Here is a 16,576-nt window from a genome sequence, read left to right as displayed (position 1 = left end):
GGACCCTCCACCAGCAAAAAATTATGACTCACAGAAGACTAAGATGATCATTAGCAATTTTTAGCAATAAAGTATTTTTAATTAAGTTATACGTATTTTTCAGACATACTGCTATTTCGTACTTACAGACTACAGTATAATGTAAACATTAATTTTGCATGCATTGGGAAACCAAAATGTCTGCATGACAGCCACTTCATTTAGCTATTCGCTTTGTCGTGGCTGTCTGGAACCCAACCCGCAGTAACTCCAAGGGTATGTCTGTCTCCCTGAAAATTAGAGTATTTTGCATTCAGGCCACTATGATGAATTTGAAAACTGGTTTGTCACAGCAGCGTCTGTGAAAGTCACATTTAGCATAACCAAATTTAGGAGAGGCTCATATTGGTACACAGGTTCTAATGGGCTATGGCCCTTAGTCTCTGATTTCAGCAAAACTCCTAACTAGAGCACTCCAAAATGAGAGCTATGGTTGAAAAAGTATAAACTTTGAAGAACTGAAAAACCATTGTAACCACACTGTGATGGTAAAGTCCTGTAAAACTGGAATTATTTATACTACAGACTATGCTACCTGTTGTATTGACAGCTGTGCATTATCCTGGAGTCTCTTTGTGTGAATATGGTTAACTTTACACATCTAAAGGATAACATATTTTTTAAAAGAATATAAATCTTTCTGTATTTTTAAAACAAAGAATATTATGTGTGAGTGTGGGTGGGTGCTATTTTATAATGGAAAAAAAAAAGCTCATATAGAAACAAAAAGTCACTGAAACATGCTATGGAAGTATGTAGTGTGTGCCCTAATCAGATGCTTCTTGAATCAACAAAGTAGTCAAAATATAAGCTCAATGTTTAAAGAAAAGAAAATGAAAAAAAAATAAAATAAAAATAAAGAAAATTCATCTTGTGACAATGATTTTTCAATCACTGTGTATTATATTTCCCTGCCACATGGTCACTGAAACTCTCTGGAAAGTGATAATGACCTTAAGTAAAACCAAAAAGGCATGGAACACTGAAATATAGTGGCATATACTAAAGAAGAGAAGCTAGCTGATTTTTCAGTGTGCAAAGCCTTGGTTCATTTCACCAAAGGTGAATAGCAATGTTGTTTCAGTGTTGTGCAATGAAACTTGCTCATAGTGTTTTTCCTGCATTTAAAATTCTGACTAGGAGCCAAGGTTTATCTTTAAACACCCATGCTTGAACAAGTTCAGACAAAATGTTCCTAATTGTAACTTGCTCTGCTTTCATTTATATCTAGTAGATCTCCTTTATGAGGGACAGACTAAGCTATGGACATTCAGACATAGGACATAAAAATACCTATGATGATAGTATTTCAAGGCATCAAACGTTCATTTTATATGCAGTTGTTAAAATTATAGATTTTTGAATCAGTCACCTGGATTTGACTAAGTAGTCCTGTAAATCATTAGCAGCACGACTTGGAACTCTGTTCCCTTCTCTATAACACAGCAACACTGAAAGCATCTATTACATATATTTGCTGTGGAGATTAAAAGAAATAAGACTCGGAAGCATCTAGCATTGTGCCTGACCTATTCAGCAAATATTAGCTATTATTATTGATACTATGGATCTTCTATGTGCCATGTACTGTACCAAACTCCTTTCATAATATCATTACATGGTCACAAAAGATCTGCAGAGTAAGTATAACTGTCTCTATTTTATAAAAGACTGAGACACAGAGAAGAAGCCAAGAAATGAGAGCATCTGGTAAGAGGCTGGACAATGATTCAAACCCAAGCTTCTTGCCTCCATGCTCTTTTCTTGATGCATGACCTATCTAATACAGTACCAGTCACATATGGCTATTTATTTAAATTAATTAAAATTAAATAAAGTAAAAACTTTAGTGCCTCTGTTTCACCAGCCAGATGTCAAATCTCAATAACCATGTGTTTCTGGTAGCTATGATATTGGACAGCATAGATATGGAATATTTCCATTATTGCAGAAAGCCCTATTGGACAGTACTATAGTCTGTACCACTATCATCTCTCTAGGCTGGTTTACTCTCAATAGGAAACAATAAATTTTTCTTAAAATCTTAATAAATGCTCATCAATAAATTACTCAAACAGTTGTAGTAAAGGCAACACATTTACTATAGATAATCATGTAGATAATACCTAATTCCATACACCAGTCTACATAGGAATAGAAAATATATTTTTGGACCAATTACCACAGTGTCAGAAAACTAGAATTTTCAGCTGCAATTTAGGCAAGCATTTTGTTCAGTGATAAGAACGAATGGTGATGGGAAATACAAAAACCAATATGAAAATGCCAAGTGAGTCTTTAACATCCCATCCGCTTCTAACACTCTGTGAGCCCCTGATTTCTAACAAGCTTAAAGCTGTTTTCAATAAATCTTTTAATGTTCTGGACATGGTCCACTTAGGGGTGAGCTTTGGAAAGAGGAAATGGTGATTTGTTATTTATGCCCTTAACACTGATGTTTTGGCCAGTAAATTTTTTTTCTCACTAAAACTCAAATGACCTTTCTAGTTAGGCAGTCAGTATGTAATTTGTATAACATTTATCACCCTCTTCCTGCAAACCCTTTTAATTGGTATCAGATATTACAATCAGAGGATTGTAAACACAATGAGCAAATGGGAGTGGCAAAGCAAACAATCACATAATCCAGTATTCAAAACAAAGCCACATCTATTGCCTCTCTGAGAAGAGGCTCTTACCATATGAAATCAATCCCATTTTCTTTTGGAAATAGTTTAAGCATGAGGGACTGCCCTGGAGAACTTCATGAATGTGAAAGAGTAGCTGGGCATCAAGAAAGAACATTAGACAAGGTATCAGAAAATTTGATACCTACTGGGGGAAACTGCCCCTGATATTTCAGCGTAGGTTCTTTCTATTTTCCATAAGTGTTGGCTGGCTGAGAAATAAAGAGAGACAGTACAAAGAGATGAATTTTACAGCTAGGAGGCCAGGGGTGACATCACATATCAGTAGGACTGTGATGCCCACCTGAGTCTCAGACCAGCAAGTTTTTATTAAGGGTTTCAAAAAGGGTGGGGGTGTAAGAACAGGGAGTAGGTACAAAGATCACATGCTTCAAAGGGCAAAAAGCAGAACTAATAGTAAGGGTCTAACAAAGATCACATGTTTCTGAGGGAACAGGACAAAGGGCAAAAGCAGAACTACTGGTAAGGGTCTATGTTCAGCGGTGCACGTATTGTCTTGATAAACATCTTAAACAACAGAAAAAAGGATTTGAGAGCAGAGAACTGGTCTGACCACAAATTTACCAGGGCGGAGTTTTTCCCCATCCTAGTAAGCCTGAGGGTACTGCAGAAGACCAGGGCGTGTCTCAGTCCTTATCTCAACCTCATAAAACAGACATTCCCAGAGCAGCCGTTTATAGATCTCCCCCCAGGAAGGCATTCCTTTCCCAGGGTATTAATATTAATATTCCTTGCTAGGAAAAGAATTTAGTGATATCCTCCCTACTTGCACATCCATTTATAGGCTCTCTGCAAGAAGAAAAATATGGCTCTTTTTGCCCAACCCTGCAGGCAGTCGGACCTTATGATTGTCTTCCCTTGTTCCCTAAAAATCACTGTTATTCTGTTCTTTTTCAAGGTGCACTGATTTCACATGTTCAAACACACATTTTACAATCAATTTACACAGTTAATGCAATTATCACAGTGGTCCTGAGGTGATGTATATCCTCAGCTTATGAAGATAAAAGGATTAAGAGATTAATGTAAAGACAGGCATAAGAAATTATAAAGGTATTATTTGGGAACTGATAAATGTCCATGAAATCTTCACAATTTATGTTCATCTGCTGCAGCTCCACCTGGTCCCTCCATTTGGGGTCCCTGACTTCCTGCAACAGATACCTTTTTGGTATCCTGAACATATCTCAACTATAGCAATGATTATATTTTGTTTCAATTGCCACCTTCCATGTCAAATTCTCCTATAGACTGTGAACTCTTCAAAACCTACTGCCTATCACCATGCCTTGTGACATGATAAAATATTAGCCTTATTGAAAAGATAAACCAACAAATGACTATTGATTAGGTAGCTGATATAATCAAGAAATACCAAGAAACTGTATCAAACCATCCTTCCTCCCTCCCCCAAAATGTATAATCATCCTGAAACCTTCATGCCTCATTGTCTGTTATTGATTTAGCCAACTTGCTCTGGTCTAATAAAACATGGCCCATGTGCTGACCTGTTTCTCTTTGCCAAAGGGACTTGATTAATATTAAATTCTAAGGTTTTCTCAAATATCAGAAGCACTTGAAAAACAATGCTTAAGGAGCTGGAAAGACTGTATAGTTCTTTCAGTTCTGGTTACTCCTCACAGAGAGAAAAGAGTTAAAATTAGGAATTCAGAACCAGTGGCTGGATATCAGCTCAACTTTCAGAGATGATACAGTAAGTCACTGGGGCCTGTGGAATGTGTTCAGTACTAACGAATATTAGCATAGTAAAAAATAATTAATGCAGCTCTAGGGAGGCCTCATTTACAGTTTGCAATTTTGGTCCTAGAAATTCTGGCTCATCATGCAAACTGCTGTGCTTAATAACCCAGAAACTTTGGCAATATATGCATTTATAGCCTAATTAGGCTTTCATACATACACACACCTACTAACCTCTGCCAATGTCCTTATGCAACTAGCTGGTGGAAGAGCAAGAAGTGGCTCCCTGCACCTGCATGTATCTTTTTACTACTAAAGCCACTATCTGACGCCTACAAAAATTCCTATTTCTGCAGAAACAGCTATGCTGACATCAAAGAAGCAATGGTTTCCAGTCCACAATTACTACAAGAGGCACCGTTCTTCATTCTTAAACAGGGGGCTTAATTTTGTTTCTATAAAATGACACATTCCCCAGCTAGAAAAGTAAAGCATTGCTCACAATGATATTGAGATCATAAGTTCTCATTCTGTCACTTTTTAGGAAGGCTTACCTTCCTAGGGCAATTTTCTTACCAAGGAAGGAAGAAATCAAATGGACTAGCTAGAGTCAGGTTTTTCCTGAATTTAGTTGGTAATATCTGTTTTATTTTCCTTGGCAAATTTGCATTTCCTCTGTATTCCACTTCTTTTGGGAGAGCCCAGTTTGCAAGCCAATTATTTTTTACATTTTTCTTTCTGTTTTCTCAATTAAGCATTTTTATGAGCATTTAATCATGAAGAATGAGAGAGCTAATGGAAAGCATTTGACCTTATCTGTGTGGCACTCCCACTAAAAGGTCTATGCATTCCAGGAATATACCTTCATCTTTTCTTGCTAACCCCAAAGGATTACTTGATCCCAGAGGTTGCTTCTTATCAGGTGAAATAAGAGGAAAGAAGAGCTGTATCTACCATGTCAAAGCTCTCCTCAACCCCCAGCTCCCAAGAATAGACATATGCTGTTCTAATCTACCATTTTGATTTTATCATCTATTTGGAGTTGAGCAATATAACTTGGCTGTTAACACATACAGTATCTCAGAGTTATTTCTAAGCAGTGTCCATGCAGAGAAGCCCTAAGAACATACAGATCAAGAGTCATTCATCAGCTAAACAACATTCCCTTAACAAATGGGGCATATTGAATACCTGCTATGGGCCAGACACGGTTATAAGCAGGAGGCATATAACAGACTGGTGTGGTGCCAAGGAAGAAAGGCCTAGTGACTTGGGCATTTCTAATATGAATAACATTTAATAAACTCCAGTATAAATCAACGATCAACTTTAATGAACTAGACCCTTCTCTGAGGTTATCATCTTATGTAAAAAGAATGTAATCCCATCTGATTTCTTCATTTTATCAATTCACAGAATGCCAATACTGGGGCTCAGAGCTCCAGCTACCCACTTTGGATTTTGAAGATGTTTTAAGATATGATGAACATGCATACAAGTGGCTCTCCACCCTCAAGAAAGTAGGCATAGTACGACTCACCGGAGCATCTGACAAACCAGGAGAAGTTTCAAAACTTGGGAAAAGGATGGGTTTCCTCTATCTCACATTTTATGGGTGAGTAACCAAACGGTTTGTATTCTGCCATCACAGATAAAGTTTGAAATATTTCCCAACTGAGGAAGACCACCTTGATTGAAGATACAGAAATTTTCATAATGTCTTGAGCAGGAAGTCAGATAAAAAGAAGAGTCTAAAAGTAGTATTTTGCTGAGAATGATAATTTTTTAAGAGCCCAAAAGCCCAAAGACACCAGGCACCAAAGACATCAGGCTAGTTATAGGTGGTGTATATAGTCTGCTTGGGCTGCCATAACAAAATATCACAGATCAGCTAACTTAAACAGCAGAAATTTATTTATTTCTTTTTACAGTTCTGGAAACTGGAAGTCTAAGATCAAGGTACTGGCAGGGTTGGTTTCTGGTGAGGCTTATGTTTTCTGGTTTGCAGATGACTGCCTTCTCACTGTGTCCTCGCAGTGGACTTTCTTCTGTGCATAGCACACTCCTGCTGTCCCTTCTTCTTCTACTATGGACACCAGTCCTATTAGCTTAGGGCCCAAGGCTCTATCTCCAAACATTGGGGGTTAGGGCTTCAACATATGAATTTGGGGGGACATAATTTATTCCATAACAGGTGTGATGAAAGACTGTGTTTCTTCAAGACTTTACAACATATTAAACTTTATGTTAAAGTTCATTAAACTTTTACCCCCAAGAGTTGGCTGAAAATAAAGTTGGGCCCTGAGAAATTAAAATCAGTCACAGACGTGTTAAAAAGATAAAACTAACATTCATAAAATTAGGCCTATGTGCTTTAGTAAGTAACAGGGAGATATAATTGATTTTAACTTTGGAACAAGAGGCTGTTTGCACAAGAATTTCCTAGGAGGTAACATTAATTATGGATAGTGAAACACTAACAGGAAACACTTATGTAGACGTGGGAGTATAACTGTATTTCTTTAGAGTGAGCCCTTCATGTGGGATTAATACAATTATTCTTGGGCTCATAGAGTAGAGAGCATTGAAAGTGAAAGGGACCTTCCAACTCCAAAGGTTGCAACTGGAAGCACACGGGCTGTATTCAGATGTTTGGTTTGGCCAACATGATGTTGAAAGAAAATGGAATTAGTTGTCAACACTTAAAAACTGGGAGATTTTACATTACATGTGGACCTGACTTTTCTTGAAAAATCATATCTAGCAACAACAGAGCCTAAATCCTTGCATGTCAACAATCTGCTACATACAAGTAGAGGCTGCCCTTGAAAAGAGTGTAGACTCACTTTCCAGTTTGCCAAAATCCTCCACCCTCTCCAGACCTGCAAGGGCCCTGCTACTCTTTAGGTTTGCCACCCCTAAACTAGAGTAAGACTTGGTTTTTAGATGAACAGGAGGCCAAAAATATTCAATCACTGAAAGACTCTGCCACCCCTGCCACGTTTAGACTTAGACAACACAGCACCTACTCTGACTCCGAAACTTACATTTACCATTAGTGGATTTGTGTTGTATAAAATTTGTATCTCCCTTACACCTGCAAGAATTTGAGCTGCCCTAGAGATTACAGCAACAACAACAGACAAAGGAAAGAGGGGGGAAAGTCTCAAAATTGTTAAGAGACTTAACTGTATTATGTATTGTTCATGTAATTCTCACAACAACTTTCTGAAATAAATATTATCCTTCAGTTCACTGATAAGGAAACTGAAGCCCAGAGAATTAATTTGTAACCCAAGTGGCCACAGATAGTAATAAAGGAACCAGAGTTTGTCTTATCTATGGACTTTCTGCTCTACCTTGCTGTCAATAATATGAAGAAAGCAAATGGAAAAGAAGAGCTTTTAGCCACTGGTGTTAAACAGGACACTTTGAAACAAATCTCTTCTAAGTCATTTTACTTAGTTTTTATTTGCTGACAACAAACTTTTTTTTTTTTTGATGCATGAGGGACATGTATTCTGAAACACTGACCTACACAAAAAAAGCTAGCAAGCTCATCAAAAAGAGCAATTAAAACCCAACTACAAATGAACAAACACCCCATCATAAAAATGGGCAAAAAGTCTATACAGACACCACACCAAGGAAGATATACAGGTGGCAAATAAACATTGCTCAACACAGTGCCACTTGAGAAACACAAATTAAAACAATGAATACCACTATAAACATATTAGAAGTTGCTAAAATCCAAAAAAGGGCCTGATAATAACAAGTGCTGGCAAGGATTCTCTTTCATTACTGGATTATATGCAAAAGGGTACACAGCCACTTTGAAATATAGTTTTACTCTTTTTATTACCTACACGTAGACTTAACATACAACACAACAATTACCATCCTATATATTTACCAAACTGATTTGAAAACTTATGTCCAAACATAAGACCAACAATCTTCCTATGAATTTGATAATAGCTTTGTTCACAATCACCACCAAAAACTGGAAGCAGCTGAGATGCCCTTCAAAAGTGAATTGATTAATGGTGGTACATTCATACTGTTCAGCAATCAAAAGGAACAAACTATTAATCCACACAAAAGCATGAATGAATTTTAAATGCATATTGCTAAGTGAAGGAAGCCAGTGTGAGACAGCTTTGTACTATATGATTCCATTCATACAGTATTCTAAAAAAGGCAAACTAGAGAGGCTGAAAACAGATGGTTGTTTGACAGGGGTTTGGAGGAGTATTGAGAAGGTGAAGCACAGGGGATATTTTAGGGCTATGAAATTATTTTGTATGGTACTGTAGTTGAGGATCCTTGACAACAAACTTTTTGTATCTATTCCAAGGAATTTCACAATTTCATAAGAGTGGCCAAATTTGGGGCTCTTTGTTGGAGTTCTCTAAACTAGCCCCCAAGCCCATCACACCAGGGGTCAGAATCTAAGCTTGATTTATTATGTGTGTTTTGTTTTGTCCTATAAAAGGGCTTAATAATTTGGCCACTGATCTAATATTGTGAAATTATTGGAATAAATACTAAAGGTCTGTTGTCAAAACAAATCAGACCTCCTACTACCATTCCATGTCCTTTATGGACCTTGCCATCTAACCAGATAAGTTAACCTATCCCATCTCACCTTCCTTAGATGATCACATTTCTTACCTGAATCTCTCAAATTATGCGCATGCCAGAAAATGCCTTTCTTTACAGCTTACCCCTTACTTCTACCACTGGTTATCAAGATCTCTCCACATATTTTTTGACAATTTTTAATTCTCTACCTCAAGAACTGACAGAACAGTTTTCTTGTTTTTGTTAGTTGTTTTATTTGCTTTTTTGTTTTTGTTGATGTTGTTCAGAGAATAAGAAAAATAAATATTTTCTCTAACATTGTCCCCTTTTTCCATTTCTCTGCATAGTAATGTGCAAAAGTGATACTGAAGTCTGGGTAACATAGATTTAAAAGAAGAAAGAATACTTAGAACAGTGGTTTTCAACCTAAGCTGCTTATTGGAATAGCCAATTTAAAAAATACTGACATCTGCATCCCATCTCCAGAGCTTGTTTTTCTTTTTTTATTGTTTTTTAACAGTACTGGTATTTGGCCTGAGTATCAGGACTCTTCAAAACTCTGCAGGTGATTCTCATGTGCAGCCAAGTTTGAGAACCTCTGGCTGAAAGGCAGGGGGACTTCAATAGAAGGCAGGTCTCCGTTGGGATAGAACTTGGGCGCTTTATGTCATCTGAACTCTCACAATGATGTGCACTAAATGGCATTTACCACATTATTCTTTCTACTTTGTTTGTGCCTGGATATGACATCTTCAGAACAGACTCAGTAGCTGCCTTAAACAATGTCCCTCCATTTCATATCTTTGTTTCTCCACTGGGAAAGTATCTTACTCTTGTTTCAAAAATAATTAGTTGATGAGTGAGTGAATGGAATGAATAAATGCACACAATAAATAACGGAGAAAAGTGATTAAACAATAGGAGAGGGATAGAGAAAGGAATGTAGGAACAGATTAAAAGTAAACTTTGCTCTCCATGCAGATTTTTCAAGGAAGCTTATGACTGCTCTTGGTTAGGTGCCTAAAACAATAATAGCTTGCTGATGGTGCCACGTTAGACATGCCCTCCTTGGGAAACTAATACCCAGCTCGCACCTTTCCATTCAAGTGGGGTTATTAGTTTCAAAAATGTTAAATGCATGAGTCTAAAATGAGAATGAGAATAGCTATTTTTGGTTCTTGGCTGTCGTCTCAATTGTTAAGTGGTTGGTTGGATGAACAAAAAAACAGTAGATTGCAGCATTTCATGTAGTCTTCATATACAGAAGGCAAGGAATAAATGTTTAATGAATAAATCATGCCTAAATCTTTGTAAAGGACCATAAACCAGCAGATGAATGCAATAATTATTAGAATCTTTCACCATTATAAACTTATGTTCAACTAAATCAAAATGGCAATAACTTTCAGGACAAAAGTGCATGTCATTTTCCACATCTGTATTTTCTCTGATGCTTGTCATTATTTTGTCGCACATCATCATCTAGACAATATTTTTTTACACAACCATGTGAAATGCTCAGTAACTTTACTCACTTGATAATGATGAATACTTTCCTGGGACAAAAGAATAAGAGTAGGTAAAGAAACTCTCATTGTCAATTTTGTCAAATACATGTAAACATGGAGCAGTGTGTAAAAAGACAACTTTCTGAGAATTTAAACCTTTGATTTAACACAAAGTTTTTACAGACCAGCACCAAAATGCCTCATCTCATGTCCTTTCTTCCCCACCAAAAAAAAAAGAAAATCAATGAAAATAATTTTCTGGAGCCCTTTTAGGAAAGGTGATATTATTGAAGAAATGAATTTTATGACATGACTTAATCCATTGGGAAACAGTTATTGTAAACTACATTCTATCATATACTGTCATTTTCAATGATTATACCAAGTTAGGATATTTTTTCAGAATGTGTCCTACAAAGTAAATCCCAAAGAAAGTACAATTTCTGTCAATCAAACAGAGTATCTTTCTTGAATACTAATGCATGCATGGCACTGTACTAGGCATTTTGTTGGGTTTAGATTTGGGTTTCTACTTTATGAAAAAATATCTTCTGTAATTGCTGTATGTGGGTAAATGTAAATACTTGAATTGGCTTCCTTTAAGTAATCTAGGCCAATAAAAATTCCACAAAGCGAAGGAACGGACTGAAAAGTAACCCTGGACTTTTGGCATTCCAACTGAGGGAAAATGACAGTCAATATATGCCAACAGCAGTTCAAAGAGGGTGGATAACAGGAAGGTGATCCCCAGAATGATGCAAAGCATGGTCAAGATGGGGAAATACTCATCTACCAATATTATCTTCAGACAAAATGAAACAATTCCTCGAAATTTACACAGGCTACCGTTGTGTAAATAGGTGTGGCAAAATAATATAAATTTAATTAAGATTATGCAATGCCGTGCAGCCCTTCCTCCCCATCCTCAAGCTAATCCAACTCAGACACATGCCATTTCTATGACATGCCATTCTTCCCCATTCCTGGCCATCCCCTAAATCCATCTCTTTCTCACTTGTTTGTTCAGGACTGCTTCTTTCTCTTCCTGCTTAACCTTTTGTTTGCTGTATGTATCTCTCTTGCTTTTATATCTCCTGGACCTTTATTCTGACTACAGACAACATGTGCCAAGTCTTCATGTCTTTTTGGCTGCTTTTTGGCCTTTCTTGCCCTTTTCACTTGACTTACTAACATTTTTCCTCTTCCCTTCCAACCACCACACCTGCTACATCCTCCCGTTGATCTGGCATCCTCTGTAGAGCTACAGTAGAAATTTTCTCCCAGCCTCTGTTCTGTGAAACCACTACCAGTACCTCATCCCCAAGACCTGGCATTATAATAAAACAAAATAATTATATGCTCCTCACTCAAATGAACCAGTTTTGCACTCTTGATGGCCCATCAGGAAAGAGAAGTGGAAATTCTGTCCCACAAATTTGTAACATAAAGTAAGGCAATTTCTACTTTTTGTTGCAGATTCTATTTTTAGTAGTAATACATGCATTATATTAATAAAAGAAAATGAACAACACTCATGTAAGATGTCGCTACTGTTTTTTATGCTGGACTGTAGCAATGCATGGTCTTTTCATACTATAATTCTGGTAAGATAATATTGAGAAATTCAGACAATCTTCTCTAAAATGGCAAAACTCAAACCCTGAAAATTCCTTTTTTAATGAGTTGGACAACTAAATAAACTGGAGAGGCCAGGGAATTATTATTTACATAAGCTCATCTGTGAGTATGTTTGTGTGCACGACACAGAGAAAGGGAGAGAAAGAAAGACTTGGTGGGAAGGGTACAGTGTCATTTTAAAAAATATTTGTCAACTATATTTTTTATTATTAATTAACTATCCTGCTTGTAATTCTACCAGTCAAACTAACCTTTGAAAACTAAGAAGGCATATATCATTGGCATTGCCACTGTCATGTTGAGCTTCTTATAGGCATAAATGGTGGCATAATCAGGGTTGTATCTTTACTGTTAACTCAGCACCTGACACACAATTATCTCTCAGGAAATTTTAATGAAAGGGAATATGTGCTAAGTAAGATACTGTAGACTTCCATCTGAACAAGACAACAAAAACTCTTTGACAACATTGTCAACATTTATCAGTCCATAATTTAAAAATTAACCTCATGGGCAACTCAGAGTGACTCTTCTTCCCCAAAAAGTCAAGCAGAAGAGAATAAAACTTCTAACCTTAGCTAGCGAGACATCCTTCTTTTCAGAACTGAGCCCAGAAGTTCAGATTTGTTTTTTTTCTAAGAATGTTTTATTTGCTGGCACCAGCAAATTGCATTAATACATGTAATGAGGGTTACACTGGTAAGAATAATGGGGTAAAATTGGAAACAAAAATCTGAAATATGAACTTCAAGGAATGAAATAAAGAAGGCAAGAGGCAATAGGAAAAGGAGATAAAATAAATGTGGATCTTGGTGGTAATCAAATTTTATCTTGTATAGCACTACATGGAAGCTATATAACTGCTGAATAAAACTTATAAGGCCACAAGTTTATAGTAGAAAATATAAATAAATACTTTGGAAACTTTACGCCCAAAAAATTTAGGGAGAATTGGGGACCCAGTGCCCCAGAGCATCTGTACAGGATTATGTCCTTGAGAGCTGCTCAGAGTATCAACAGGGAAGCAGTCTAATCATGGCTTCACCATTGGCTGTTTGTAAATGAGAAGTTGATCTGAGCTTTTCATGTAATTTCCCGGATCTCTCTGATCCTCCTCTACTGAAGACTTGCCTCACTCTTTCTGCAGGGGTGTTTTAATACCTGCTATGTCCTTTGAGGTCCTTGGGTGAAAGTTTGCTGGAAAAACATAGAATGCTACTACTACTGCACAGTGTTATATCTTCATGAGTTCCTTGCATGCAGGCTTCATTGGATAAATAAAATAAGGTCAAATAGAAATGTGTCTAGTGAGTTGTTGATCTAACCCACCAGCCAGACCAGTTAAGGATTCACAATATTGAAATGGCCTCTGGGAAGTACAACTATAATATATAGCTTTCCAGAATCCACTAGACTCCTGTTCGCATTTCTGAAAGATGTCTTGTAAGCCAGCCCAGCAGCATTTCATACATTAGATTGTATTTAAGGACGTACAAGTGAAAAATATTACTATTTCTTGGCATCTCACCCCTAAGAAATTGCTCCTACCATAAATACAGCCTCCAAATCTGACTTTGAAACAGCTACTTGTTTGAAATACTTGTTACCAGAAAACAGTTGTGAAGTGTGGGGATTAGAGAAAGAAAAAACAAGTTTACCCATTTGTTGATGTTTCTAATTAGGAAATTGCTTGAGAAAACCACACAGCCCTTCTTGAATAAAAATGTCTTCTGGGTTATGAAAAATCAACCTAGAAATAATTCAAACTTGAGAAGAAGACAAAGAAAAATTGCCTGAGTTCTAAATTTAATTGTAATCCCATTCTACTTTTTAAAAATCTACACTGGGACTCCTTAATAACTTAATGTGCTAATTATAATGCTTGGGTAGAGGGACAAAAAAACTTTTTAAAATGTGTATTCTAGTAAGTATTAGGGTTTCTTAAGCAGAGTAACAAGCTATGTTCTTTGAGCCATTGTGAACCTCAGCTTATGTTATCAGCCAAGAGCCAGTCTCCCAGGTTCCCTTTGTAATATTAAGTTTCATAGTAATTAATACTGCTGCCAACAAAACCACTTGAGTATGAAGTCATCTCATGAATGAAAGGAAAAATAATTTCTGTGTCTCATGGTCTTTTAGAAATCACTTGAGAAAATGTATGAGATAACCAATTAAGGCAATCACTTTTCAGCAGGTCCTCTGACACCCCACCCCACCCCCAGCACACACACATACAACCTTCCTTCCTTGCTTGTACTCTGTGCAGCCAGGACAGGTGGCTGTTATTGGGATGGTAGAAATAATTTTTTATTAAGCCCCTTTTATGTACTAAGTATTGAGCTCAGCGGTTTACAGTCATTATTTTGAATCTTCACAATTCTGAGAAGAATCATTAACTCATTATCCCCCCAAAAAATGAGGCAGAACAATCAGGCTACAAACCCAGGTTTGCTTGACTCAATAGCATGCAGTCTTTCCTTTACACCATGCTACTATGGTGGTTCATTGCTATCTAACATTTGCCTCCTAATTTCCAATGCCATAATAACTGTTGATTGCTCAGATGCAAGGAGATAATTAGACAGCATTATATAGAAATTTATCAAATTAAGTAGAATGACAGCACCAGAATATTCATTGCTTTCTACTAAGTTAAAATTATCACCAACCATTTACATAAAGGAAAATGGCAATTAATACAGAATCAGAAAACATTTTATTCAATCTTTCACATTAAAAAATCAAAACTAATACCCAATTCTTGTTCTAATAAAATGTGTTAAGCAAAATTTGACTGCCTCCAACTCAAAAAGAACCCTACTAAATATATTTAATGTGGAATTCTCATTAATTTTTTCACTTTTTTGCAATGTACTACATTATTTGTTTTTTATAATGAAGCCTTTGGGCTTCCTTTGGAGCAAATTGGTATAACTTTTTCTTTATGTTTTTACGGGTAGTTGTCATCCTTCTATCACGACCTGACTTGATTTTTATTAATGGCAGTATTATTAACCTTTAAAAATAAATGTACAACAAAGATTTCTTTTTTAATTTTATTTTTAAATTATTTTTGCAGCTTTATTGAGGTACAAGAGACAAAAATTGTATATATTTACAGTGTACAACATGACATTTTGATTGCCACAATCAAGCTGATTAACATATCCATTCTTTCACATAGTTATCTTTATATTTTGTGGCAAAAAGACCTGACATCTACTTTGTTAGGAAATTTCAAATATATGATATATTATTATCAACTATTGTCACCATGCTGTTCTTTAGGTCTCCAGTACTTATTCATATAACAACCAAATGTTTCTACCATTGTGACAAGTATCTCCCCTTTTCTCCTACTCCCATCCCTTGTAACCACTGTTCTATTCTCTGTTACTAAGAATGGACTTCAGACAACCAAAATAAGTAGATACATTGACATAAGTTTGGTGCTGAGCAGTAAATTTATGTTTATGTGAATTAAATTGTGGGGGAGGAAAAAGGGATATTGAACAGCTAAAAAATAGAAAAAGCAAACTACAGTGCTAAGGATGCATGTGGTTGATAATACTCTAAACCAGGAAAGAAAGGAAGTGAACACCATAAAATTTAGGAAAGCTGTTACATTTGGGGAGAAAAGTGAGGTTTGTGTTTGGTAAAATAGGTTTCTTGTGGTAAAATATAATACAGATACAGAAAGTCGCATAAAATAAATGTATAGCTTAATGAACAATCATAAGGCAAACACCCTTAAACACCAGCCCGGTCAAAAAATGGAACGTTGCCAGCCACCCCAAAACCCATTGACATATCCCAACCAAGCATAAACCTTGCCTTTTTCCCCAAATGTAATGGCTTTCCTAAGTTTTATGGTGTTCACTTCCTTTCTTTCCTGGTTTAGAGTATTATCATCAACATGCATCCTTACCACTGCAGTTTGGTTCTTCTACTTTTTAGTTTTTCAGTATCTTTTTTTTCCTCCCCTACAATTTAACTCACATAAACATAAATTTACTGCTCAGCACCAAACTTACGTCAACGTATCTATTCATTTTGGTTTTCTGAAGTCCATTCTCTCGTAAATTCCTAAGGAAGGCCTCATAGGAACAGTATTCTCTGAATTCTTGCATGTTGACAGCAGTTTTAAGGCCTTTATACTTGAAAATTGGCTTGGCTAAATATAAATTCTTGGCTCACAGCATCTTTAATATGTCACTTATGGTTTTACTGGTAATATGATTTTCTTTTCCTTAAAAGTAATTTGATGGCCAGGCATGGTGGCTCACGCCTGTAATCCCAGCACTTTGGGAGGCTGAGGCAGGTGGATCACAAGGTCAGGAGTTTGAGACTAGCCTGGCCAACATAGTGAACACCTGTTTCTACCAAAAATACAAA

At 36.5% G+C, this 16,576-nt stretch overlaps 1 protein-coding gene and 1 long non-coding RNA gene across 8 annotated transcripts in view; one reads left to right on the top strand and one right to left on the bottom strand.

The window, feature by feature from the left end:
* Positions 1 to 16,576, bottom strand: part of LOC129484309 (uncharacterized) — a 180,538-nt gene that overhangs the window by 36,693 nt on the left and 127,269 nt on the right. The gene's annotated exons all lie outside the window — the stretch shown is intronic.
* Positions 1 to 16,576, top strand: part of BBOX1 (gamma-butyrobetaine hydroxylase 1) — a 483,622-nt gene that overhangs the window by 441,972 nt on the left and 25,074 nt on the right. For all 7 annotated transcript variants that reach the window (XM_055282094.2, XM_055282097.2, XM_055282093.2 and 4 more), the window contains one exon: positions 5,865 to 6,063. In XM_055282094.2, the coding sequence (XP_055138069.1) occupies positions 5,865 to 6,063 (199 nt within the window). The remainder of the gene's footprint in view (positions 1 to 5,864; positions 6,064 to 16,576) is intronic.

The sequence above is a fragment of the Symphalangus syndactylus genome, chromosome 6 (genome assembly GCF_028878055.3).
Source record: "Symphalangus syndactylus isolate Jambi chromosome 6, NHGRI_mSymSyn1-v2.1_pri, whole genome shotgun sequence".
Lineage (NCBI taxonomy): Eukaryota > Metazoa > Chordata > Mammalia > Primates > Hylobatidae > Symphalangus > Symphalangus syndactylus.
The sequence above is the reverse complement of the archived record's forward strand: the minus strand, read 5'-3'. Positions and strand labels throughout refer to the sequence as shown.